Here is a 17,143-nt window from a genome sequence, read left to right as displayed (position 1 = left end):
GAATGGGGCCAAGAATGGGCAGTATGTCACCCATGTCAACTTCCAAAGCAGAGTAGGAGAAAGCGTCTTATCATCTTAGCCTTTGCCATATGAAAAAGGTTGGGGAAATCCAGGATGGTTGCATAGTATTTCACCAACAGTAAAGCACCAGGAAGAGCCAAAGAGGCAACCAGGGCCAATCAATATTCACAGAGAGGGAGGGAAGGAGTTGGAGAGGAACGATTGGGAAGAAATGGAAATGAAATAAAAGCCAAAATTAGACACAAAAAATGGAAAGATTTTGGAAAGGAAAATTCTTCAAGTTTAGTTCTCAGTCAAATGCAATCCAGGGATTCACAGGTTCCCACCTATGAAGGGAAGGTTGTGAGTGTTCTGTTTGGAGATAGGCCTAAACGCCTCCCCACCCCTCCAGAGGTCTTTTGAATCCAATTTGTCTCTTGTTCCAAATGGGATTTTTAACTTTTTTTTATTGAAAAAACAACAACAACAAAAAACACCTCTCAAATATACAAGAATAAAGGGGATTGTAGAGGGACCCCTTCATTACCCAATGCCAGTTCCAGCAATTACTGATATATATTTCCCACTTGTTTCATCTATACCTCCAAATGGGATTTTAAATCTTTGATTTAGCTTCTAATCAGCAACTTACTCTGTTTGAGGCCAGGCCCTTCTGCATTAGCCCCACAGCAAGAAAAGAGAGAAATTCCCAGGAGCCCTCTCTTCCTACCCAGTATCTGGGGCCCTAGACCCAATTGTTGATAAAAGTCACGTTCTGGCTAAGTGATTCAAAAATTCTAGTCACTTGGGTCAGAAGGGCAGAAAAGACCTGGCTCCTCATCACTTTTCTCTTAGGGTAATTGGAATTGGTCAGCTGGGAGGCAGCACGCTTGCTCTGCCCCAAGCCCCCACCTTGAGGAGCCACCAAGCTGGCTCCTAGCAGCATAGCTATTGATTCCCAGATCTCTTTGCCTCCCACTTCTTATCCCTTGGATGCAGGTGGTACAGCGGACACACTATCATGGAATGAAATGCCTCTTCCGAATAAGCTTCTTTCCCAAAGACCCTGTGGAGCTGCTGCATCGGGATCCTGCTGCTTTTGAGTACCTGTACATTCAGGTAGAGTCTGATTGGGGAATACACAGACAGACAGAACAATGGACAAAAAAGCAGGCAGGATATTCTGCCATCACAATGAAGTCGCTATGTAAGTTTTTCCAACCTCCAGGTAGCTCTGAAGGCCCTTTCCTTTTCTGCTACCATCATAGGCCATGGCCAAGTTGATTAGCCTGGTAACCTCAGCTGTCTGTAGTTCAAAGTCCTGTCTGTTTAGACAGGTCTCATCAATTTTCAGGAGCAAGCAATACCAATAACTCTGGCACCATAAAAGAATCCCAAGATTTAACCAGCCCATTTGGGTAACAGGAGTTCCCAACCTGTAGTACCTAGCTCCAGTAAGGAGATAATTCCCAATCCAGTTCATCCAGAGACATTTGCTAAGCACTGGGCCAGGCCCTGTGCTCAATGTTGCTAATCCAGGTGAACAAAGAAATGTCTGACTCTCTAGACCTCATAGATACGTGCACAAATAAATATAAGACAGTGCATTGTCAGTAGCGACATCCGGGAAGCAATTTGCCAACTCTCCATGGGAAGGGGATAGTGAAGGCTTCACAGAGGAAGTGATGCATGCATGCTCTTAGCCTTGAAGGATTAATGGATGTTTGCTGTGTGCAGAGATTGAGTGGAGGGGGCACATTCTATGCAAAGGGACTTGCATCTGCCAAGGCTTGGTGGCATGAAACAACACAGCATGATGTGAAAGCTGAGAGTAATTTATTATGGCTGGAGTACAGAATGTGAGGTAAGGAGTGATAAGAAATGAAATGGGAGAGACGGGAAGCAGATGGTGAAGGGCTTGATAGGTTATGGCAAGCACAGGCTTTAAAATTATTTAGGGCAATGGTTCTCAAAGTGTGGTCCCTGGACCAGCAACAGCAGCATTAACCAGGAACTTGTTAGAAATGCAAATTCTTGAGCCCTACCCTATTCCTAATGAATCAGAAAATCTGGTGTTTGAGCCCAGCAACCTGTGTTGTTGTTGTTTTTTAAAATATATTTTTACTAGAGGCCCAGTGCACAGATTCATGCACTGGTAGGGTCCCTCGGCCATGCCACCCCCACTCATCCCATCCCCACTGCATCTGCCACTGCCATGGTCCCAGTCCGGATGGGGGAAGGGTGTGCAGAAGGAGTGTCTGCAGGAGAGGCTCACTCCGCCGCAGTGGCACTCGCCAGCCATGAGCCAGGCATCTGGAACCCATTGGTCAGCTGAGCAGCACTCCTGCTATGGGAGCACACTGACCACTAGGGGGCAGCTCCTGTGTTGAGTGTCTGCCCCCTGGTGGTCAGTGCATGTCATAGCTACTGGTCAAGAGGTCAAGTGGTCGACCAGTTGACCAGTCGCTTAGGCTTTTATATATATAGATTGATTCAGAGAGGATATGGACTTTGTGATGGTATGGACTTTGTGATGATAGGGACTTCAGCTATATTCTTCCTTTTAAAAAATCTTAAGATTATTTTAAAATTTTATTTTTTAGTTGTAGTTGACATCCGATATTATATTAGTTTCAGGTGTACAACATACACCTGAATAGACCTTTCGAAGTGATCACCCTGATAAGTCTAGTACTCACCTGGCACCATACATAGTTATTACAATAGTATTATTGACTATATTAATTATTTTTATACTAGAGGTCTAGTGCACAAAATTCGTGCACTCAGGGTGGGGGGGTCCTTCAGCCCGGCCTGTGCCCTCTCACAGTCCGGGAGCCCTTGGGGAATGTCTGACTGATGGGGGAAGCGGGCCTAAGCCATCAGTCAGACATCCTTAGCACTGCCACAGAGGTGGGAGAGGCTCCTGCTACCGCCGCTGCACTTGCCAGCCATGAGCCCAGCTTCTGGCTGAGCACCGATCCCCCTGTGGGAGTGCACTGACCACCAGGGGGCAGCTCCTACATTGAGCGTCTGCCCCCTGGTGGTCAGTGTGCATCATAGTGACCGGTTGTTCTGCCGTTCGGTCAATTTGCATATTTGCCTCTTATTATATAGGACTAGAGGCCTGGTGCATGAAAATCCATGCACTCAGGGGGTCCCTCAGCCCAGTCTGTGCCCTCTAGCAGTCCAGGACCCCTCAGGGGTTGTCCACCTGCCAGCTTAGGCCCTCTCCCCAGGGGATTGGGCCTAAGCTGACAGTCAGACATCCCTCTGGCAGCCCAAGAGCCCTCAGGGAATGTCGGACTGCAGCCTAAGCTGCAGTTGGACATCCTTAGTGCTGCCAAGGAGGCAGGAAAGGCTCCTGCCACCCGCTGCTGCACTCACAGCCCTCAGTCCGGCTTGTGGAAGCACACTGACCACCAGGGGTCAGCTCCTGCGTTGAGCATCTGCCCCCTGGTGGTTAGTGCATGTCATAGCGACCAGTCGTTCCTCCATTAGGGTCAATTTGCATATTACCCTTTTATTATATAGGATATGAAACAGTTTTATTGAGGTCTAATTGACACATAAAAAACTGCACATATTTAAAATGTACAATTTGATAAGTTTTGACATATTTTTATACTCATGAAACCATCACCATAGTCAAGACACTGAACACATCCATCATCCCCAAATTTTTCCTCAGGCTTCTTTGTAATTCATACCCCCCCCCTTTTCTAGGCAATAGCTGAACTGCTTTCTGTCAATATAGATTAGTTTGCATTTTCTAGAGTTTTATATAAATGAAATTGTACAGTATGTACACTTATTTTGGTTTGGCTTCTTTTACTCAGCATAGTGATTTTGAGATCCACCCATGTCATTATGTGTATAAGTACTTCATTCCTTTTTATTGTTGAGTAGAGTAGTATTCCACAGTATGGATGTACCAAAATTTGAAATTGTTTTTATTTATTGATTTTTTTTTAGAGAGTGAGTAAAGGAGAAAAGTATCAACTTGTTTCACTTATTTATGCATTCATTGGTTGATTATTTTTTAAAAAATATTTTTATTTCAGAGAGGAAGGGAGAGGGAGAGAAAGATAGAAACATCAATGATGAGAGAATCATTGATTGGCTGCCTCGTGCATGCCCCACACTGGGGATCGAGCCTGCAACCTGGGCATATGCCCTGACCAGGAATCGAACCATGACCTCCTGGTTCATAGGTCAATGCTGAACCACTGAGCCATGCCGGCTGTGCCCATTGGTTGATTCTTGTATGTGCCCTGACCAGGGATTGAACCTGCAACCTTGGTGTATGGGGATGATGCTCTAACCAACTGAGCTACCTGGCCAGAGCTAGATGTACCAGAATTTGTTTATCAGTTTACCTGCTGATGGATATTTGGGTTATTTTAAGATTTTGGCTATGACTGAAAAAAAGATTCTATGTATATTCATGTACAAGTCATTATATGACATAAACTTTCTTTTCCTTTGGGATGGAATGATTTGATCATATGGTAGATCTACCTTTCTTTAACTTCTCTAAAAAATTCCAATACTGTTTTCCAAAGTACCATTTCAGATACCCATCAGCCGTGTATGAGACTCCCAGTTTCTCCACATCCTCATCAGCACTTGATCTTGTCAGTATTTTTATTTTATTTTAGTCATTCTAATAGCATGCAGTGGTATTTCATTGTGGTTTTCATTTGCATTTTTATAATGACTAATGATTTTAAACATATTTTCATGTGACTGTTTGCCATCCTGCATCTTTTAGTGAAGTATCTGTTCAAATCTTTTTCCTACTTTTTTATTGGGATTGTTTGTTTTCTTGTTATCAAATTTTGAGAGTTATTTATGTATTCTGAATACAAGTCCTTTGTTGGATATGTTATTTGCAGTTATTTTCTCCCAGTCTATGACTTGTCTTTTCAGTCTCTAAACAATGTCTTTCACAAAGCAAAAGTTTGAATTTTGATTAAGTCCAATTTATCAGTTTATTCTTTTATGAATTGTGCTTGTGGTGTCCTATGTAAAAAATCTTTGCCTAACCCAAGGTCACAAAGATTTTCTCCTGTTTCTTTCTAGATGTTTTATCATTTTAGATTTTTACATTTAGGTCTGTGATTCATTTTGAGTTAACTTTTGTATGTGGTACAAGGTACTAATCAAAGTTAGGGTTTTTTGCATATGGATATTTAGTTGTTTCATCTCTATTTGTTGAAAAGACTATCCTTTCTCCACTGAATTGCCTTTGCACTTTTGTCAAAAATCAGTTGTCTTTATGTGTGTGGGTCTATTTCTGAGTGAGAATTGGAGTTCCTTCAATTCTGTTTCATTGATCTGTTTATCTTTATGCCAATATCACACTCTTTTGGTTACTGTAGCTTTATAATAAATTTTAAAATCAGGTAGTGTTTGTCCTCCAACTTTCTTCTTTTTCAAAGTTATTTTGACCATTCTAGGCCCTTCACATTTCCATGTGAATTTTACAATTTGCTTGTCAATTTCTACCAAAAACATGCCATGATTTTGATTGTGTTGAATCTATATATAGATTTAGGGGAGAATTTACATCTTAATAATATTGAGTCTTCAAACGCATGAATACAGAATGTTTTTACATTTATTTATATCTTCTTTAATTCTTAGCAATGTTTTCTAGTTTTCAATGTACAGGGTTTTTTTCCCACATATTTTGACAGATATATCCCTAGTTTTTTCATATTTTTGATGCTTTGATAAATGGTTTTGAATTTTAATTTGAATTCTGATTGTCACAAGCATGTAGAAATGTAATTCATTTTTGTATATTAATATTATATCCTGCAACCCTGCTAATTTATTAGTTCTAGTAGTTGTTTTTTTTTTTAGATTCCATTGGATTTTCTACATAGATGATCATTGATGAAGCATTCCTTTTCCACTTTCTCCTATGCTGTACCATGGCTCCCTAGTCCCTTAGCTCATCCTGGTTCCACCTCAACACAATGGGCAACTGGTCTAACCAAGGCTGAATCATTGATAGCTGGGACTCTGACCCTCAGGGTTTGGGAACTGTCATACCTTTGGCCAGTAGCTCTAGGGTAACCCTTTTAGGATAGCATAAGGAAGGTTGACTCATCAGTGCTTTTGACCTTCAGACCCCACAGAACAGAATATCTGCCCCAACTCTGCAATCCATCTCTCACCCTGGGCTTCTGGGCCAGAGCCCTGTAGAGAGCCTATCCTAATATCTCTCTTCCTTTGTTTCCACCTGAGCTGGGGGGTGAGTATAGGCCCCTGAGAAAAGGCAGGGAAGATTTTATAACAGGAGGAAAGAAAGGGAGTCTCACTTTTGCAGCAACCTAGATGTTCTGCTCATTTATACCAGTGTGTGCATGCATCACTGAAAATAAAATTGTTCAATATCTGCTGAATGAAGTGAATAGTGTCTATGAGAGCCAAGCTTCCTCTGTTACCGCTTCCCCAAAGGCAGAATTTTCCTCTTCTCCTTGATCTAGGAAGTCTTCCTAACACTAGGATATTTTTCTGGGATAGAAGGGTATAGATGGGTGGGTAGGGAGGAAACATCTCCTTCAACTAATAGGTTTGAATTGCCCTCTCTCGTAGAGTCGGAACGATGTTATCCGAGAACGCTTTGGAATGGACCCCAAGCCAGAGATGCTTTTGGGCCTTGCTGCCCTCCACATCTATATCACTGTCTCAGCCACTCGACCTAGTCAGAAGATTTCTCTCAAGAATGTGGAGTGAGTTGTGCTGGGGCCCTTTGGGATGGGGTCCTTCTAAAGCTACGTAGGGAAAAGGTGCAAAGTTTGAGCTGTGCTTTGATTTTCAGGAATGGAAGTCTGCGGTATGAGTGAGAATTGGAGTTCCTCACACCTAGATCATGATGTCCTTGAGCTACAGCTTCTACTAGAGAACTATGGCCAATGTTTTTCTCCTGCCCTCATCATCTTTCTCTTTTTCCCAGGCTTCATTCCTTCATCTCTGCCTCTCAGATTCAGTTTGTCTTACCTGCTTCCTTTCTCTGTCTCACTTTGTCTCTTTCATTAATTTCTTTTTAAAGAATAGTTTATTGATTTTTAGAAAGAGAGGAAGGGAGAGGGAGAGAGACATTAATGTCAGAGGGCAACATAAATTGGCTGCCTCCTGCATGCCCCCTACGGAGGAATCGAACTAGCAACCCCCTGGTGCATGTGACAATGCCCAACCAACTGAGCCACACTGGCCAGGACTCTCTCATTAATTTCTTACTTTTCTTTTGCTTTTAGGAAGGAGTGGGGCCTGGAACCCTTTCTCCCCCCCTCCCTCCTGCAGGGCATCAAAGAGAAGAACTTCCGGAAATCCCTTTCTCAGCAACTGAAGGCTCACCAAACACATCCTTCCAGTGGCACCAAGGTACCCAGAGTAGGCCATTGGGCACCCTGCTCAGGCATTAGTGGCCATGTGGGCTCCTGTGTGCTTTCCCAGCAGATCTGGTCTTCTGGGGATCCTCTCCACTGTTTTCAACTTGGGTACTATACTGTTTAGCTGGATATGGAGAACAATTGCAGAGGCGGGTTTTCCCCAAGCCTGAGCTTCCCCTAGGGACAGCTCAGTGGTCAGTCACTGAGAAAGCCCAGTGTCCTCAGAGCAAAGGGACCAAGTTGCAGGAGGAGAAAATTCTCATGTCATTTCACCCATTTAGTCAGTGTTGGTTGAGCATCTGCCATGTGGACAGCACTGGACCCTGAGTAGCACATGTTTTCCATGAAAGTAACTGCTCTTTCCCTTATTCAATTTCTAACTCATCGGTCCTGGGACAGGGAATTTTAAGAGATAAAAGCCTAGCCTGATGAGATAAGGCATAACCTGGAGAATAGGTCACTGTGCAGCATGTTGAGGGCTCAGGTCACTGATCAGCATTCCTGAACTTTCTTGTATGCCCTCTGAGGAACTCCTACTGCCTGCTCCTTCAGCCTTGTGAGCCCTTATCTTTTTCTTCTTCTGTAGGCCCTTCGCAAGCTTCTGAAGCTCAGTCTGCTTGTGCCTAGGAGGCAGGAGTTGTGAGAGGCACAGAAATGCAGATGTAGACACAGGACATAATCACTCCCATAGATTCCATCCATTCCAGATTCCTTGCATTACCAACTAGCTTCTCTTTTAAGATGCAAATTTCCCCAGAGAGTTAAGCCATCCCTACCTTGCTGTGCATATTTAATCAGACTGTTTTCTTCCCAGTGGAAAACATCAGTGCTCTCAGCTATCTCCTCAGCAAACATTTTTGAGGCTCACCAGTGCTTGGGCTGGAGATACAAAGTTGAAAAGGGCCTGGCTTCCACCCTCAAGTCAGGCACAGGCTAGTGAAGAAACACCACAGTCAGTCACAGCAAAGTGCAACAAGCGTGGGTACTCTGGGAATATGCAGAAGAAACACCCAGCCCAACCTGAGGAAGGTAGAAAAGGCCAGGAATTTGGTGCATTTGATGCGAGAGCTGGGTCTTGATGGATAGATAACAGTTTGTCTAAATGAGCTGGGGGGGGGCGGGGGGTGCCGAAACCGGTTTGGCTCGGTGGATGGAGCGTCGGCCTGCGGACTGAAAGGTCCCAGGTTTGATTCCGGTCGAGGGCATGTGCCTGGGTTGCGGGCGCATCCCCGGTGGGGGATGTGCAGGAGGCGGCTGATCGATGTTTCTCTCTCATCGATGTTTCTGACTCTCTGTCTCTCTCCCTTCCTCTCTGTAAAAAATCAATAAAATATATATTAAATGAGCTGGGGGAGAAAGATTTTCCAAGGCAGGGAGATCTGTCTACACAAAGCCCTTGGAACATGAGAGAGTGGTACATGGAAAGAAATGCAAATGATTCAGCATAAGCCAGGACAGAATTAAGGAACATGCCTGGGGGGTGGGGAGGAAATGGGGGCAAGAGAGGAGTATAGAGAGATTGGCAGGAGCCAATTCATGGAGGGTCTTGCGTGCTGTGGAAAGGGGTTATACTTTACCCTGTAGGCAGTAGAGAGCCATTGAAAGCTTTAAGCAGGCAACTGATGTGATTAATCTTATGTTTTAGGATGATCCCTATAAGCAGTGTGGAGGGGTTGAGGGAATGGAGTGTCAATACTGAAGGTAACCTGGCTGCCACCCTGACACAGGTCAGGGACATCAAGGCAATGACCATGGGGCTACAGAAGAGGGGTGGTTAGACAGGAGGTAGAATGAAGATAATTTCGTGACTGGTGGTAAGAGGATGAGGGAGGAGTCCAGTGTGACTCCCAGGGGATGCTGCCATCACTATTAGAGACTTTTATATGAGGAAATGCCAGAAAAAGAGCAGGCTTGTGACTTAGGTATACTCAGGATCAAAGGTCTTAGGGGGACCCCCAGTTGGGGATGGCCAGTATCTAGTGGTTATAGGAGATCTCATGAGAGAGGTATAGATGAGGTGGGGTCTCACAGTTGGGGAAAGATATTGGAATTAACCCAAGAGCAAAATGAGTAAGCTGGATTCTTAAGGAATGAGGACCAGGAGGAAAAAGAGTGTTTAGGAAGGGAGAGGGGATGCTAGAGGTAAGACCCCATATGATTGGGAACCTTTCTGCAGTTTCTCTGGGGATCTCCTCACACTACCGTAGGGTATCTTGCTGACGTTCCTGTCGTAAGATATTGACATTCTTTCCTGAGAATACAGGTTTGCTTTTGTGTGTCTCAAGTTCCTCATGTTTCTGGATGTTTTGTTTCTACAGGGCTCCACAATTCAGGCAAAGCTCCAGTATCTTCGAATTCTGAATGAACTTCCAACCTTCACTGGTGTTTTGTTCAACACTGTGGGCCTGGTCAGTGAGGGTAGCGAGACTGGGTGGGAGGGAGCCCTCTGTGGGCACTGTCCTTGGGTGGAGGGCAGTAGAACATTAAAGCTTTAGAATGTCATTATGTCTCAGCAAATATTTCTAAATATCTTCCCTCCTCTCCCTCCTCCCTCTCCTCTTCCATGGTGCTCTGGTTCCTCCTCTGGTAAAATGGTAAAGTAAGAGGTGATTTTCATTTTCAGCATCCCTCATTGACCCTTTTGTGTCCCCTTTCCTCAATTTCAGAAGGTGGCAAACTATTTCCATAGTAAATATTTCAGGCTTTGCAGTCAGGCTATGCACATGTCACAGATACTCAGCTCTGCCATTGTAGCATGAAAGCAACCATAGGCAATGCATAAGCAAATGAGCAAAGCTGTGTTCTAGTATATTTATTTATGGACACTGAAATTTGAATTTTATGTAATTTTCACATGTCACAAAATGTGGCTCTTTTGAATTTTTTCCAACCATTTAAAAATGTAAAAACCATTCTAAAAACTGGTGGTGGGCCAGATTTGCCCTGTGAGCCAGAGTTTGCTGACCCACGCTCTGTTTCATTACTCTTCCTTATATACCTGAAGCCCCCCACTCAAGGCTTCCTGAATCAGTATGCTTTCCCCTGCATACCCAAGGCCTTCACTGCAGCAACGCCTGTCTCTGGAGGGGGAGGGACTGCTGGTCACCCAAGAATGTGCCCCAGGCTAGTTTACCTAGTGAGCTACAGAAAGGAAATTCAAATCATCTTGCTGTCTCCAGGTGCTTGTCCTGCTCTGGGGAACACATTGTCTTGCTCATGGGGCACACCAGTGGAAAGCCGCTTATCATCAAAGTATCTACAGCAGATGGAAGAGGTTCATCGGGGTGATGCTAATACCAGGGAATGGACCCGCAAAGGGCTCAGGCTTGATGGTGCCAAGGAGCCTGTCAGGAACACTTATGTGAATTCAGCCCATCAGTCACAGAAGTAACCATTTACATACTGGGATTTGAGGATCACTGAAAGCCCACTGCCCCTTCCCTCCACCTTAACCCCCACACCCCTGCCACTGCTAAAATTCTTATAGGCCATCCCTTTGGGTTAAGACTGCTGTAGTGCCTATTAAAGGGCAAATATCTTCTTAGGGAGAGAGATCCCACCCCCACCCCAATCAACCCTTAACACCTTAGACCAGAGTTATTTCTTTGTCTTTTTAGGTTTTGGCAACTAATGAGAAGTGAGAGTTTGAGTTGCCCTTGGTTGGAGTTGTGGGGTGCGAGTGGGGTAGGGGAGGTTAAAGACCAAACAGGATGCTCTCTGTTCAGGCAGAGTGCCAGATGGATGCCTTGAGTGGCCTGCAGCGACAAATGGAAAGTCTGTGGGGCTTGATAGGAAGAGGGTGCTATGAAGGCACCAGAAAAAAAACTTCACCTACTTCATGATTTTGCTAGAGCCACCCTGCTGCTGCCCAACCTATTGCTGAACCTAAGGTGCCCATTTGGACCAATGATCTAGGCCCTGCCCTGAAAACAGGAGCATCCCAGACCACTTTCCCCTCAAGATTGTCCTCCCACCCTGGCACTGAGCCCCAAATGCTTCCAGACTTCCCATCAGAACCGGCCCAATGCTTGTTTTCTATTTCCTCCTCCTGTCTCCTCTCCCCACCACCTCTTCCTTTCTTTCTGTGAATGCTGCCCACGACATTTGGGCACCAGGATGAAAAGCAATCAGCCACCACTCTCCTGGTGGGACCCCGGCACGGTATCAGCCATGTTATTGACCTCAAAACCAACCTTACCACTGTGCTGTCCGAGTTCAGCAAGATCAGCAAGATCCAGCTGTTCCGGGAGAACCAAGGTGTGGCCCGAGTGGAGACCAGCATCCTGGATGCCAAGGTAAGTCTGGCTTTGGGGGCGACTTCTCCCCAGGAACAGGCCTTGGGAACACAGGAAGAAGTAACCTTGAGAAAGAGAATTTAAGCCTGTCAGGTGAAGTTCAGGTATTCAGAAGTGGCTCAGAACCTGAGTCCATTTGGGCTATCTTCTTTGCCCTTCTCAACCCTGTGGGACATACTATTTTTTCTTATAAGAGGAAGTTTATTTAGAAAGTAAAAAAAAAGTCACAGAGGTAGAAGAAGTGAGCTGTAGAAGAAATGGGCTCAGGAAACAAGTTATAGAGGCAAAAAAAAGGGCCCTTAGAGCTTAGGAGAAAGATAGAGACAAGGACAATGTGCCTGGGGGAAGTGGGTGGGGGGGAAAGGCGCCAGTGCATTCCATAGAGAGAGCCACTGGGACATGCTATTGTGACCACATACTGTATTAAGGTTAGCCAGTGCTAGAGAAAGCTAGGGAGTGTCCAATCAACCCATAAGAGGTCTTTTGCAGAGGGAAGGGGAACTGGAGAATTTGGAGCTACCTCCAGGCCATCACTTCCCAATCTTGTGTCATAGCACCCATAGGAAACTACATTCATTTGGAATATTAGAGTAAATGGAGCCCAGAGACTCTAGCCACCCTAGGCTCTGTCTGGCTGTCCCAAAGGCTGAAAGGATATGTGTAACCCAGTTGGGAAGCCCTGCCATAGGCACACACACACTTGGAATCATGGAGGAGGGGATGTCTGAGTATGTAGACAGAACTAAGGGGCCCTGGGGAGACAGCAGGTAGAGCCTGGTCCCCATTTCACCTCCCTGAGTCCACCTCTTCCAGAACCTTAGAACTTTTCCCATAGATGAGCTCATTCAGACTACCAAGCAGCTGTTGCCTGTGCAAAGGCAGGCAGCCTTTGTCAGCCACATCTTCCATGGCGCTCCTTGCCTGCCAGCTGGTGAAAGCTATTAAGGAAGGGGCAACTTTTCTTTCTTTAAGGATTTCCCAGGAGATGCTGTTAGCAGATTAAGAGGTGGAATGTTTGCTGTTTCAAAACAGCAAATTATTTTTTTGTCTTTGTGAAACCCAGAAAGCTTTAATATGTTAATTTTTTCACCTGTGATTCACAGGAACACCATTGAGTTAGGAATCTGCCTGGAGCTAATATTTAATTGGCTTGTGGCCACTTCCTCAAGCAATGATTGCTGTTCCCCTCAGATGATGTTAAGTAAAAAAGCCAAATGAGCAGGTAGGGAAGGGGAAGGAGAGACTAGACATGCAGGGGAGATGTGACTTCCTGAGAAATAAAAATGGTTTAAAACAGAGAAACAGCTTTCCAGCAGAATCTTCTTTGCTTTACAAGTGATTCTCAATATTGGCTGCACAATGTAATTTTCTTGAGAGCTTTAAAAAATACTGATGCCTGGGTCCTACTACCAGAGATTGTGGTTTAATTGATTGGAGTGCAGCCTGGGCATCAGGATTTATTTATTTTTCAGTTCTCTGGGTGATTCTGTAGTATAGCCAGGTTTGAGAAACACTCACCTCTGGGTCCAGAGCTCTGGAGGAACCAGGCCAAGCAGGGTCGGTGGGGTATTGCCTGGGTGTAAAGCACTAGTCTCATTTATAGGAGCGATCTAGCCACAGTTGTGTGCATGAAGGCTGCCTTGGAGGGGCTACACTTTTTATAGGGGAGGCCTAAACCCACAAAGACACATACCCTACTTTAATAAGGCAACAACAGAGCTTCCATAGAGCTTTGGAATCATACAGACCAGGTTCAGATCCCAGGTGCACCACTTCCTAGCCGTGTAGGTTTGAAAAAGTATCTTGACCTCTCTGAGCACTGATTTCCTCAACTGCAAAATGGAGTGCCTAACTCAAAAGGTTGTATTCAGGATTAAATGAGAAAATGTGTGTAAAATGTCTTAGAACACTGCCTGACACATTATAAGTCCTCAACAAGTGAGACCTAGTATTTTTTTTAAAAGCAAAACATCACTAAATAAAAGTTAAAATCAAGCAATTTTGTAGACAAGAATAGCGTGGAACAAAAGAACAGGAAGTGGTTAACAGAACTGGCTTTTCACAAGAGAGTGTTTTAAGCTGAATCTTGAAGTGACAGGCATGGATTAGCAGAGAGAAGTGGGATGTATTCACAGGCAGAGAGCAAGCACGGAAATAAGTAAGACATATGTGCAGGTCGATAAGCATAGTTACTTGGCGGGAGAGGAGACTAAAGAGAAAAGAGATTGAAGAGATTGGGGATGGGCAGAATGAGCCGGTTATAAGCTTTGAAGGCCAGTCTGAGAAATTTAGATTCAATGTGATAGAATAATGGGAATCCACTGTAGGACCTGGAGCAGAGGAGTGATAGAATGAAAACTGATTTGGACTAGTTTGCCTAATGGATGGAAGCAAGGCTAATGTGAAACCAGGGAGGCAAGAAGGGGATTATGATGCTAGTGCAGGATTGAAGTGATAAAGGCAGGGCCTGAGCTGGAGGGACAGCAGTGGTAATGAAAAAGAAAGAGTGAGTGGGAAATGTGTAGAATCGTTAAGAGTGTGCATGCATGTCCCCACACACATTCCTGTCTTGCACACACAAAGCACACATTTTATTATACCTAACAGTTATCACCTACTTCATGTAGCCCAATTGCACTGAAGAATGGTGCTATGCATGCACACAGAGTGTCCACATCATGGTGGGTAAAGAGGTGAAGGACTACATTAGGAGATAAATGGAAGGTCTTCTTGGTGAATTGAAGGGGCTAGGTTGCACTTTGCTGGAAACAATGAATGGTTAGGTAGATGATGAGACCATCAGGTGGCAGATAGTTCAGGTATGTCCTACTTTAAGCAACAGATCAAATGTATATGAAAAACCAGAGGAGGATTATCCACTTTACATTAAAATGTTTCTACTTTGTAAAAAGATTCATCATGTGCAGTAGGCAGAATAATGGCCATCCAAAGATGCCCATGCCCTAATCCCCAGAACCTTTGAATATGTTATGTTATATGGCAGGGAGTAATTAATATTGCTGATGGAAGTAAGATTGCTAATCAGCTGTCCTTAAAAGAGGGATATTAGCTTGAATTACCCAGATGGGCCCAGTGTAATCACAAGAGTCCTTGTAAGTGAAAGAGGGAGGCAGAATAGAAGTCAGTGATGTGATGTGAGAAGGACTCAGTCCAATCGTGCTGGCCTTGAAGATGGAGGAAGGGGCCATGAGCCAAGGAGTGGGGTGGCCTCTAGAATCTAGAAAAAGAAAGAAAACCCATTCTCCCCTAGAGCCTCCAGAAGGCAGAAGTGATGCGGCCCTGCCTACCCTTTATTTTAGCCCCGTAAGACTCGATCTCCAGAACTGTATGAAAATAAATGTGTAGCCTTTAAGGCACTAAATTTGTGCTTAAAGGCTACACAGAGGCAACAGGAAATTAATATATTGTGAGATTCCTTCAAGGAAGAAGCTGTCATACACTGCACTAAAGATATGATTTGAGGCTTTGGCTGAGTAGCTCAGTTAGAGTGTCATCCTGATGAGCCAAGGTTGGGGTTCCATCCCCTGTCAGGGCACATACAAGAATCAACCAATGAATGCATAAGCAAGTGGAACAACAAATCAATGCTTCTCTCTAAAAAAAAGATATAATTTGATTGATAAATGTTACGTTCACACCCAATTTTTGTTACATAAAACCAGATGCATGTAATCAGAGATGTCTGCTGTGTGCATCACTATTTTACAAGTCAGTGCCCTATGAAATAGACAGGATGGTATTTATACCTTTCACAGATAAATTGGCAGAGGTAAGATCCATGATATAGTGGAGAAAGGAAAAAGGGAAGATTGAGGGAGAGAAAAAGATTCAGATTTCCATTTGATAGTCATTTAATATGAACTTTCATCACCATTTATTTATCCCTCTTTATCCTCTTCTACCTCCCCAAGGGAATATAGATTTTTAAAACTTCCCAGGTAATTCTGATATGCATCTGGCCTAAGAACCACTGCCTTAAAGTGATATTCTTACTTGTCCCCAAATTGACTGGCTATGCCCAATTCACATTTCCCAGTGTTGTGGAGGCAAGAACCCAAATATACTGGTCCCCTGGGACTCAAGGACCATCATCTTGTACCCTTGCCCCTCAAGGCCCCTGAATTCCCACCCTTTTCCTGTTTTTCAGGATGCTAGGGTGTTCTGAGGCTACCCCAGGACCAGTCCCCTCCCTAGTTGCCAATCCAAAATGCTGGGAAAGAGATGAGGTTGGAGCATGTAAAACTAATCCCCATTGTACCTTCTCTTGTTTGCCCGTGCCTCCAACTCCATTCTCCCTTTCTCCTTCTCCATATGAAGATGGCCTGGGCATATTTTTAGTTACCGTTTCACTCAGCTTACTTGCTCTTAGTGAAGTATATTTGAGGTAGTCTGCAAATGTCTTTCTCCAAGAGACAGCAGTCTAGAATTGAGATAGCACTGGGGCATTCCCATGCCCCATTACACAGAAACACACAAAGGGGGAAAAGAATCCATTAAAGGAATGTCCCAAGGGATCTCTTGTGACCCAATGTGTCTCCTATTCTCGTGTTGGAGCTTTATTGCTCTAGTGCTTTCTATAGGGACAAGCATTTTTAAACATCATGATCATTCAAATCCTATGTTTAAAAAAAAACACACTTGTTTTTCAAGGTTTCTAAGAAAACCTATCCAACCTGTTTGTTTGCCTTTGATTTGATTTTTACCTCTGCTGGCATCTGTGTTCCTTTTACAAGCTGCATTTGGCTCATGCTGGGGTCCAGTTGCCTGTGCAAGGATGCAGAGGAGGGGTTCCTGATGTGCTGTGCTGTGCTGAGCCAGCTGGGGGTGTGCTTGATTCTGTGCACAGGATTTTGCTTGTGTGCTGCTTTATTACGGACATTGGGCTACATTTGGGTCAAGAAATAAGAGGGGGAACTGAAGTCAGACCGTTAAGTCAGTCAGACAGTTAGTCACTTAGCCTCCCATCTGTCCATTAGCTAGCTGACCAGCCACCCGGCAGTTTAACTAGCCAGGATGTCAGGATATTAGGGTTTTAGGCATTCTTCCTGTCATGCAGCCACGCTTGTCAGCCAGGGCATTAGGAGGCCAAACTGCCCTGAAGCCAGCTAGTCCATCAGTTTTTCTATCAGTCAGCCAGCCAGTCAGCCTGTACTTTGGTCAAATGGTCCCTTATTCTATTTTTCAGCCAATGCCATTTCCTCAGAGAAACTCTCTCCAGCTTCTGCCACCAAATTAGTCACATGTGTGCACATTTGTACCCACACATTGATCCAGGACATTCTACATTCTGATGGCTCTCTGTACTTTCCCTTTATAGTGCTTATCATACCTTGCAATTATATTCATTTCTGTGATTATTTCGTTTATGTCTTATTTTCTGCTAGATTATAAGTGCCATGAGGTCAGGAACTGTGTTGGCAC

At 44.4% G+C, this 17,143-nt stretch overlaps 1 protein-coding gene across 5 annotated transcripts in view; it reads left to right on the top strand.

Annotated features, from left to right (window-relative positions):
- FRMPD3 (FERM and PDZ domain containing 3) overlaps positions 1–17,143 on the top strand; it is an 86,884-nt gene that overhangs the window by 45,489 nt on the left and 24,252 nt on the right. For all 5 annotated transcript variants that reach the window (XM_059678916.1, XM_059678917.1, XM_059678920.1 and 2 more), the window contains 5 exons: positions 1,000–1,119; positions 6,610–6,746; positions 7,272–7,398; positions 9,725–9,814; positions 11,522–11,701. In XM_059678916.1, coding sequence (XP_059534899.1) covers positions 1,000–1,119; positions 6,610–6,746; positions 7,272–7,398; positions 9,725–9,814; positions 11,522–11,701 — 654 coding nt within the window. The remainder of the gene's footprint in view (positions 1–999; positions 1,120–6,609; positions 6,747–7,271; positions 7,399–9,724; positions 9,815–11,521; positions 11,702–17,143) is intronic.

The sequence above is a fragment of the Myotis daubentonii genome, chromosome X (assembly GCF_963259705.1).
Source record: "Myotis daubentonii chromosome X, mMyoDau2.1, whole genome shotgun sequence".
NCBI classification, from domain to species: Eukaryota; Metazoa; Chordata; class Mammalia; order Chiroptera; family Vespertilionidae; genus Myotis; species Myotis daubentonii.
This window is presented reverse-complemented; position numbering and strand designations above follow the sequence as displayed.